This window comes from Rhipicephalus sanguineus, chromosome 8 (assembly GCF_013339695.2).
Source record: "Rhipicephalus sanguineus isolate Rsan-2018 chromosome 8, BIME_Rsan_1.4, whole genome shotgun sequence".
NCBI lineage: Eukaryota > Metazoa > Arthropoda > Arachnida > Ixodida > Ixodidae > Rhipicephalus > Rhipicephalus sanguineus.
This window is the reverse complement of record NC_051183.1, coordinates 35,133,294-35,144,168: the sequence shown is the minus strand read 5'-3', so window position 1 is coordinate 35,144,168 and position 10,875 is coordinate 35,133,294. Positions and strand designations below refer to the sequence as shown.

At 46.9% G+C, this 10,875-nt stretch overlaps 1 protein-coding gene across 1 annotated transcript in view; it reads left to right on the top strand.

The window, feature by feature from the left end:
- Positions 1-9,280: 9,280 nt before the first annotated feature.
- The window catches only part of LOC119401713 (B9 domain-containing protein 2-like), a 24,726-nt gene continuing 23,131 nt past the window's right edge, over positions 9,281-10,875 (top strand). Inside the window, 1 exon segment of the mRNA XM_037668642.2 lies at positions 9,281-9,505. Within this exon segment, the coding sequence (XP_037524570.1) occupies positions 9,418-9,505 (88 nt within the window). The 5' untranslated portion in view covers positions 9,281-9,417.

Genomic DNA, 10,875 nt, shown 5'->3' with positions numbered 1-10,875 from the left:
CATGATGACGTCATACTTTGGTGTCATACGATGGTATTGCTAATTGATGTATCGCTCGTGTTGACGCCGACGCTGGACGCCAACGACGGTTACATCTCGCGTTGGGTGCATCTAAGACTTTCGCCTTAATAAGGCTTTCGCCTGAAAAAGGGCCTTTGAATACACAGCAAGTCACTGCTAACCGTGCAGATCACGAGTAAATCCATTCATGGCAACCCTTGTGGAGAGCAAGAGTGCTTGGCGCAGCTCAGGGGCGTAGCCAGAAATTTTTTTCGGAGGGGGGTTCAACCATACTTTATGTATGTTCGTGCGTGCGTTTGTATGTGTGCCTGTATATATACGCAAGCAAAATTGAAAAATTTCGGGGGGGGGGGTTGAAACCCCCAACCCCCCCCCCTCCCCCGGCTACGCCCCTGGCGCAGCTGGAGGGAGAGGCGGCTGGCCCCAATATGGCGGCGCACGGAAAACTATGCTGAATTTGGTGGAAGCTGGCAACAGCGTGCCCCATTTCCCGCTGGTTTTGGCTGAGTTTCTTGAAGGCATTTATTAAGATGTCTCCACCCTAAAAACGGCCGTTCATGTAGGTTCCCTAGCAACAGCACGTGTTGTACCCCACCTGCTGGTCACTACAGTTATCACTAGAGAGTTTTAGTACTGGGGACCCCAAGCCACCTGCGTACGCACGCTCTTGCGTTCCTTTGTACTCCCAGCCGCATCCACCGAGAATACAAAAGAGCGCAAGGGCCCGCGCGCCCCCAAGCCCGCGGGAACCCAGCACTAAAACTCTCTACTATCTAACACCGAAGCGAAACGCGTGTTTTAGATGCGAAAGCTTTTTATGCTCGGGGCAGTGTCCGTTCTGCGGCGTCCGCACCCATACTGCGCATGCGCCAACTCTCTCCCCTCTCCTCGCGTGAGCGCGAGGAGGTGGGGGAAGGTAGCGTGAAGGCTGCCTCCGATTCGTTTCTCATCTCCCGTTTCTCTCTCTCCGCCACAGCTGTGCGCTCGTATACAGTGAACTCTCAATTGAGTGAACTTCAAGGGACCCAAGGAAATAGTTCACTTAACTGAAAGTTCACTAAACTGAATATTCACTAGAATATGGAACAGCATTGGGCACAGCAGACATTAGAGTCAAATGTGTGAAATGCAATTTATTTTGAAAAGAAATATGTAATTTTCATTTGCACTGGTGCCCTTAAAGCGCAACGAGAAACAAAGCTCTCCAGAGAGTCGACGTTTCTGTGCACTGCCTCTGGCACAGCTTGTTGCTGAGACACGAAGTCTCGCAACTTTCTGACATACTCTACCGCCTCGGCTAGAGTTGCAGGATTTGAACCTGCCTCAGCCGTTACGACTTCCTCGTCGCACTCTTCTTCTTCTGGTTCCCGGCGAACACTCGAAACAATTTCCAAATCAGATAGTTCTGCACAAGTGACAAGATCACTGTCACACTGCACATAGTCCTCAACCGCTTCCGTTTCGTCGAACTCATTACGAAAATGGGCGCACGGCGCGTCAACTGCGCTGATGTTACAAGGGCGCACGGCGCGTGAAATGCGCTGTTGTTTCCCGAAATCAAGATGGCCGCACAATACCGATGATGCCGATGAGACAGACAAAAAAGAAGGGGCGAACTGATGCGCACATTGCTCGTTTTCGTCACCCACACGGCCGCTTTGCCTCGGCGGCGCTGCATGCACAAGCGATGTCGCGCTGCCGCCGATGGATGGGCGATTTAGTGGCGGCTCGCATCGGCTATGCCAGTGCTGCAGTGCACAAAACATCGTTGAATTGATTTAAAAATTGAGCCTGGGTCCGCGGATCAAGTTCGTTCAACTGAAAAATTCACTATTCTGAAATTCGTTTAACTGAAAGATGCACAGAATGCATAAGAAAATCGCCGGGGATTTTCTAAAAGTTCGTTATTCTGAAATATTCGTTAAACCGACGTTCGTACAAGGGAGAGTTTACTTATAATGCGGCGCGCGCTCGCTCCCGTTGCACTCTCCTTCGCAACGGCGCTATGGACGCTCGCGAAGCTGAACGTAAATGGCAACGCCGGCAAGCGTTGGACTCTCCTTCGCTACAGCGCTATGGACGCTCGGGAAGCTGAACGTAAGCGGCAACACCGGCAAGCGAATCTTGAAGCTGCGAGGCTGCGATAGCGCACTTGCTGTGCTTCCGTCATTCTCTCTCTGTGCAACCGTGTGCGAAACGCCATGAACAACGTCAACGTCGGCGCTAGTTGCAGCGGCAGCGCCACCGCCGCGGAGCAGAGGAAGGCTCGGGAAGCCGAACGTAAATGTCAGCGTCGGCAAGCCGTAATTCAAACGCCTCGACAACCACCGTCTCATAAGTCGCGTAAGAGAAACGGAAACTCGATGTGCATCCCCCGCGATGCTTTCGCATTCCACCATGGTTGCCCGTAGGGGGAGATGATGTCTAATTTATTTTAGGTTGTGCAAGAGTAAGGAAAGACCCTTTTTTTCCGCTTTCAGGTAAAACGAAGGCGCTTAAAGTTAAACACTAACTCTTGTAATGTGTGTAGCTGAGAAGAATATTTATGTGAAATATTTGCTCAGACACAGGGAGAAAACTGTTGAAATGTGCGGGCTACTCGTTAAGGCTTTTGTACCCCGCCGATGGTGGGGAACAAAACGCTGCTATCAGTGTACAGCGTGCTTTGCTTGTACTTTGAGTTACTTAGTTTTCCACGCGCAAGCCAGTGCCATAAAGAGCTTTGTCCCTACCAGTTAACTGGGGCCTTCTTCACTGCCACTACCACGTGACAACACAATACGTGTGAGACGTCTCTGGATTGCGCATATGTTCTCACTCTGAAGAAAGATTGTTATAATATTGTAAAAGATTGTTAAAGTATAACGAAAGCTTCAAGCCGGCAGATAAGTAGAATATCAAAAGTCATTGCACTTTTATGTCCTCTACGTATACACATACGTCACAAAAAAGGAAAGGTTGCTACCAGCTTTGTTGCCGCTGTATACCTGCCTAATGGTCCAATATTGCGTAACGGTTTTTTTATGGACAAGGTAAAACTCCACGCCGGTATTCGCACCATCGTGCGAAGGCTTTATCGAAGTTCTTGTAATTAGATGGTAGCCCGCTAGCTGGTCGGCAAGCTGAGCAGCGACTGCCATCAATTACAAAAAATAGCAGCCACAACACCGTCAGCGAAGTGTATGAAGAGCTGTCCTGTTAAGGAGCTAAAACAAAGCCCAATACGTTGTTTCCGAATGAAACAAATGTACTTTGAGAAACAATGACAAAACTTTTGAGGTACTAACTATTCCTGCTCCTCCTTACCGAACTCCTCATTGAAACACCTCTTTCGAAGCATACAGTGAACAATATTGGAGAGATTGTATCGCCTTGCCTGACCCCTTTCTTAATTCTTCATTCAAAGCCTTTCTTTGAAACTAATTGCGCTCTGCACTTCTCTGACTGCTGAAAAATACCAACCCACGTCGCCCTGCATGCCTTAAGCGTTTAAGTTTAAGCGTCCCCCAATTTTTATTTATATTATTTGCAAATTTTTCGATTTTTCGGTCACGGACAACGCTGATGTTTCGCTCACAACAACCGACGCCGACACCGCCGCTGACGCCAACACCGGAACTTCTGCGAAAGGAGCTCTCTAACGCTATCGCGTTAATAAAACAAATCAGTTCTACAGAAGCTCGAAAGGTGAACTTAGCATCATCAACGCGAACACTTTGCGTCCACCCGCTTATAACACGAAGCCACAAAATAAATTTGTACGGCTTTTGCCTATGCACTGGTTGAAGGAATCCTAACAAAAAAAACGCTCAGTCTCACGAGAAACCTTGTCGTGAACCAACCAGCCCCAGACATCGCTTTGCTGAAGTTCGTGCGGGTTCACCAGAAAGAGAGAGAGAAAAAAACTTCATTTAAAAAAATCAGTCAATCACGTCAGAAAGGAAGCTTCGAACTTCACAACTTTTGAGCATACAAAAATGCTGAAACTTCTTTCAAGTCCGGAGAGTTCTGTCTTCGAGATTCAGAATGGCTCTGAGGCTACAAGATCCTCCACTGAAGGCGACCTTTGAGCCTCATTCCAGTGACCGCTTCTTTCGCTCGACGCTTTGAAATCGGAAACTGCGCGTGGCGGTTAGCGATAGGGATCAGCAGTCGGCGGAAGGCTACACGGCGTCGCGACTCTCAGGACGCGGTATCTTATCGCTTTCTCTTTTTTTTTTTTTTTTGTTATTAGCGGGTTAGCAAGCGTCGGCGGCAATGTCCTGGAAGTTTGGGGCGTCTTGAAGAATAACTCCATTGACGGTGACGTTTACACTTATCAGTGCAAATTTAAACGCACGAGCATGAACACTAAGTGCGTACAGCTCGTTCTTGGCTTAATGTGTCATGCATACTTGAACATAGAATGTCGCGCGAATTCCAATGTCGCCGTCGGTGTCGGCGTTGTCCGTGAGGGAAAAATTCCGATGGATACATAACAGTTATGGCAGCTTTGCGCTGGTCGTGCCAAGCCTGAAGGAAGAGCGGAGCTGGATGGACTTCCTCGTTTCTCTTTATTTATCTCTATCTTTCTTTCTCTTTCTCTCTGTTTCTTGTGTTTCTTTCTTTCTATTTATTTCTCTCTCTCTCTCTCTCTGTCTGATTCTTTCTCTTTCTGTCTAAAGCTTTCTCTCTCTATTTTCTCTTTCTTTCCATCTCTTTCTCTCTCTCTCTCTCTCTCTCTCTCTTTCTAGTGTTTCACGTGCTCCACTTCACCGAGCATAGTTTTCGTTTAACGCTCGCGCCTGCTGTACTGGGTAGTGGGGCTTGCCCAATTTCTGAGGCGCATACACACCCGTGGACTTTTGCACGACGGAGCACAAGCTGCCGCTAGCTTAACCAGCTTCGATGTTAATAATGAATGTCACGGGAGCAAGCCGGAATTGAACCCAGGACTTCGCCGTGACAGTCGTGTGTTCTTACACAGAGCCTCGCCAGTGCTTTAAAAAGCTTCGCAAAAAAAAAACTGTGTACGGGTGCCATGCAGTGCCTGTGGCCGCGTTAACAAATTTAGTAATGCGTGGCAGAAGCATAGGCTTACACACCATGCAGGCGCGTAGCAGGAGGGGGGGTTAACCCCCCGCCCTCGAAATTTTTCAGTTTTGCTTGCCTATATATATACGCGCACATAAAACGCACGCACGAAAATACATAAAGCATGGTTGAACCCCCCCCCCTCCCCCCGAAAAAAATTTGTCTACGCCCCTGACACCATGCGTCACACCATGTGAATAGCGCAACGACGGGATGACTTAAAGGATCAGCCATTACCAAGTGTTCAGGAATAATTAATCAACAACCGCAGCAACAGCGTTAGCAAGGTGAGCAGGTGTGCTATTTTGAAGACCTTCGAATTTCGCCATGCTGTCAAGTTCACCTCCTTGTCAACCCTGATTTGTCCAGAGTGCTGCCGCAGCCTCTCTGATGGGCTGCGGCATTGATGGGCTAATTCCGCCATTGCGAAATGTGACAATATGGCGGAATTTGACAGGATAGCAACCCGGCTGCACCTTACGGCGCGCAGTGTGTAACTCGCCAATCGCAAAATTATGAATTGTGTAGTAGTGGGCACTTCGCAACTCCACTTGCAGTAGGCATTCTAGGATAGTTAAAAACTGCCAATGTTACGCGCACAGATGTTCGTTTCCTCGCGGCATGGTTGAGGGGTGCACCGAGAAGCGAAGACTGGCTTTCGAATGAGAAGACGATGCGAACGCAACCCGGTTACGCTATGGCGTTCTATACACTTGAAGCCGAAGCTAATGCGTCCTTCGAGTTTTCACTGTTCTGCTATTATAAATAGAACAGTTTGGATCGAGGAATCGTTAATTTCTATGCTCGCTACTAATAGGTTAAATCACTGGGAAGGCAGGCTGACTCGAAAAACAATGCTCACCGACGATTTTGGCAACACCGTGATACCCCTTCCATATTTTCACTTTTAGCGTGCGTGATCTGTCTGCAGTTCAAGACTGTTGCTTTTTGGGCAAGTTAGTACCCTACTACATCGCTGCTCCAATCTTATCCACGGAAATCACCACTGTTCGAGAAAATTGCGCTCTTTTCAGGGGCGTAGCCAGAAATTTTTTCGGGGGGGGGGGGGGGGGGGTTCAACCATACTTTATGTATGTTCGTGCGTGTGTATGTATGTGTGCGTGCCTATATACGCAAGCAAAATTGAAAAATTTCGAGGGGGGGTTTGAACCCCCCCCCCCCTTGGCTACGCCCCTGGCTCTTTCCTGGCCAAAAACACGAAAACTGCGCTTACGCATTTTTCAGGCCCTAGTTTCCAAATACGGTACGTCTCTGCTTCTACCTCTGAGTTTTTTTTTTTTTTTTTTTCCTTTTCGACGTTTTTGTGGCTTTCTTGGAGTTAAACGGTCTGCAGTGTCTATCCAAAGAGAAAGCCACTGCTCCGCGTCTAGAACGGTTACTGCGGCTTCTTACTGCGTATTTCACGCCATTTACATGTGTTGTTGCTCGAAGTCACCGTGAGGGCTTCGCAACAAAAGGTGCCGGAAACTTCGAGTTCATTTACCTTCTCGCGCTCAATTGCGCAGTCGTGGTGCATTTATTCAAGTGTACACCGCATCCTTGAAAACGTATTACTTTCTATCGTGGCGTAATTTACGAAATAATTGCCAATAAAATTGTTTTGTTCCTTTTATTTTGCAGCCTTTTCTCCCGTTCTTAGAAAGCTGAACAATAATTAAACAATTAGTGACCACGCAACAGTGAAATTTAATTGCAGCCCGGCGACCATACCATGTCCGTAATCCCAATGCTATCCAAAATAACGTGAAAACCAAATATTTTTTTACTCTTGCCAGTAGGAATTTTCACGCTTCCATAAAGACACGTGCGCGTCCTTTGCGCCTGCTCTTCTCTCCGCTGTCCTTTCCATCTTTCTTTCCCTTTCCCCCTCCCCTTAGTGTAGGGTAGATAACCGGATGCTACAATTCTGGTTAACCTCCCTGCCTTTCTCTCGTTTTATTATCTCTCTCTCTTTGCCAGTGGTGTTGTGTGTACAGATTGCCCGCGCAGATCAGAAATTTTTCAGCTCCATAGAGCCTGGCACACTTAAACAGGACGTATTCTAGTCAGCATCCCTGCCTTTCCTATATTCCTTCGGCGTCTTTCATAATGAAATCATGGTTTCGGGACGTTAAACCCCAACAATTAAAACTAAAAATAATTCTCTCTCTCTATCTTTGAGGAACAAAGCCGGCAGACAGCCACTACAAGCCATAAAAAACGCATAACATTTTTAAAGCCAATAGAATTGCTATGATAACCGGCCTTTACAGCTCAGCAAAAGCTTTCGATGCCCGTACTTGAAATCTTTGAACGCATAAATCCGTTCCGCCACCTGGCGACTGCTGCGAGAAACTCGAGAGGTTCGGCGCCGCGCTTGAGGCGCTCGTTTGGCCACCTTTTCTATTCGCTAAGGTTGAGCGTTTTAGCTCAATTCCATGTTATCACAGCGCGACAAACACGGCCTACATAAAAACGACACGCAGGATGCTGTGCGCGTCGTTTTTGTGTCGGCCGTATTCTTCGCGTTACCAACCCACGAAACACAAAACCCCTATAAAACTTCTTTAAAACGTTTAAAACCTCTATAAACCTCTATAAAATGTTTTATGGAGGTTTCGTGTTTCGTGGGAAGCTACGTGCTACTAGGCACAGACACTAATTAGCTGTAACCCCATTCACCACACGTGAAAACTGACGTTTCAAGTATTCTTTCTTTCCTAGGACGATAGTGGATTGGAACAAACAGCTCGATAAAACTTACACAGGATTCACTTTCGCAATTTGAATCGCACCTTCAGTAGGAAGCATTTTTTGTCTGGCTGAAATTGGTTCGGGGGTGCGTGTGTGTGTGTTTTTTTTTTCTTTTTTATTCGTCTTAACTGATGGTCTCTTTGATTAGAAAATTGTTGGAAGAACGTCACTTGCCTTTCTTGTTTTGTTCTCCAAAGCGCGTGTGTGAATAAACTCATTGATTGTTTCTTCTTTGCTGTTTTTTTTTTTTTCTGTTTTATGCCCCTACATATATGTACCACGTCCGACGCGGTGGCGTACCGTGTAGCGATTCGGTGTTCGGCTGCTGACTCGAAGGTAGCGGGTTCAATCCCGGGCCGCGGCGTTCGCATCTAGTTGGAGGCGTAACGGTAGAGGCCTGTGTACTGCGCGTTGAGTGCATGTTAAAGAACACCAGATGGTCAAAATTTCCGAAGCCCTCCACTTCGGCGTTCCTCATAATCATATCGTGGTTTTGACACGTAAAACCCCAGATATCATTATTACTACATTTGTACCACGCTGCCAAGATCTTGTATAAGGTCGCAGTATCTATAAATGTCTAATAAATTAATTAATTCTCATATTCTGGCTCGTGACAGACATACGCTCTCCATTCACTGCGACGCCCTAGCGCGCCCTCTATCATAGCTTCATAGCAGACGAGCTGCCGAGCCTTGCATCTTTGCCGAGAGATGGCGATAGTCAGCCACGAGTTCCACTGTTCCGCTTTTGTTTGACGTCGTGTTTTGCCGCTAATTAAGCGCGAATTCAAGAAATGATGCCCCGCAATTATTCGTACATGCTGCAATTCGTTTAGCGCTTCTTTCATATTTGTAAATCGCTAACACATTCCATTCAACGCGTTTCATGTGGTTGTTCTTTGAGGCTAGTCTCATGTGATACTTTGAGGCTTTTCGAACGATGTCGTTGTTAAAAAAAATGTCGGAGCAATAAAAATATAACGCTAGCTACGTTTCAAAACAATTAGCATAGTTCGCGGCCCACGCATAACTAATCCATTAACTGACCTGGCATTTTTTCCAAACAATCAGTTCACGCAGCTTTCTCGGAACCAAAACCGCTGCTAATGTTTTCCCTTTTAAATACTTCTCGTTCATCGCCAAGGGTACGCCAGAGAAAATGTGAGATAATTAAATACCTCCCGTGAGACGTCACCTGAAAAAAAAAGTTTCATAAGTTCACCTCGAAAACATTTTTTGCTGTTGTCCTCACAAAACGAGCGAAAGAAGAAAAGAACAAGCCAAGCCGTATTTCACAGCTGTTCGGGCTGGTCACGCTTGCGTTGCCATGGAAACCGCATATCAAACAACACGCTGAACTACATTTTTTGTTACGCAAACTCACGCTTCGGCTGTGCTTAATTTTCCGATGGATAAGACGTTTATACGGCCCTGTGTTTGACTGGATGTATCGCTGGCATGACTGATACAAATAGGATTCGTGTAGCATTAATTATGCTGGAGAACTGCGTCCAAGAATCGCCTCGTACTGCCAATGCATACTGTTGACGCTACGACATGAGTTCGGATGGCCGAACTGCACGTTTTCGGCCAGATATTGGGCGCTTCTGATTTCCCATGCTCGAGTCTTTTTTGCAAGTGGAGCCTGAAATTCGGTGAGTGCGTACAAACTATTCACAGTGCGTATCCGCTTTGATGCACGTGTAAGCGTTAATGTGTGTTAACGGGAAATCCGGTGAATGTACATGCCTGCCATTAGCGTCGTCTTAAGTGTATTGCCTCCCACTGACCTTCAACGTTTAGTAATATTGTTCTTATTCGTTCGACCGCAATCTGGATTCATGGCATGTGCAGCTGCAAATACAAGAAATATTCGTTCTCCTACGGAATGACTTCTGACATATGCCGAAATATAACGCATGTTCAACAAGCACGCAGTACATACATACATACATACATACATACATACATACATACATACATACATACATACATACTACATACATACATACATACATACATACATACATACATACATACATACATACATACATACATACATACATACATACATTTTGCATCTTTCAATTGGAATTATTCTCATAGTCACACGTGCCTCTGGTTTGAAGAAAATGAAGGAACGTGGAGGCGACCATGTCGCGCAAGCTTCGCCTAGTTTTAGCAGAGACTTTCAGTGACAGTAAAAGGGACCCGCCATTTGAAAAGGAGACTGGTAGGCATGTTTTCTTTGTACATTTTTGGCATTTCCACGCTACTACTTTTGGCTGTGATAAACATGGGCCTCCTCAGAAATGCTGGGTAGCACTGCAGCGGGAGGGAATGATGAGATCGTTAGTCTGAAAACAATGGCTCAGGGTCGAAACTCCTTTTGTTGTCGCACAGTAGCAGATGCTGCATTTTTTTGTTACTCCTTTTACCAATCAAAGCGACATTAAACATAGGGAAATATTTGAACCCTGTCACACGCAGCGAGGCAATCTTCGAACGCGGTATCGAACACCTGACGTAGCTTCGCATTTCCAAGCAAGGCATGAACTGCGTGCTCCAGCCGCACTGAGAATGTGTGCCTACGTTGGTTTTGCACGTCTTTGGCTGTGTTTATTTACTTGACTTCAATTTAACTTACGGGCTTCTGACGGAGGAACACACTGTAAGAAAAAATTTACCTCTAACTCGTCTCGGTGAGGCCTGGCTTGCCCCACATATATCTCTCTTTAAAGATACACATTAACTCTTTTTCGCCCCGCAGGGGCGTCTGTGGAAGCGGGCGTTTGGTGTGTAGCGACACCACGGACCCGAGCTAACGGGGGGGTTTCGACCTCCTCCCACGCCTAGCCGTGCGTGGCACTGCCGTGTCCAGGGAAAAGGGGATCCTGGGGGTTGAGCGACGCAGGTGATTGGACCTTTAAGGGCCCCGGCAGAGGCAACGCACCCTTTGGCCCCGGCTTCCGTAGACGGCACCCCTGGGCTACCCACCCAGGGGAATCGGCAGTCGCCTTTTCCT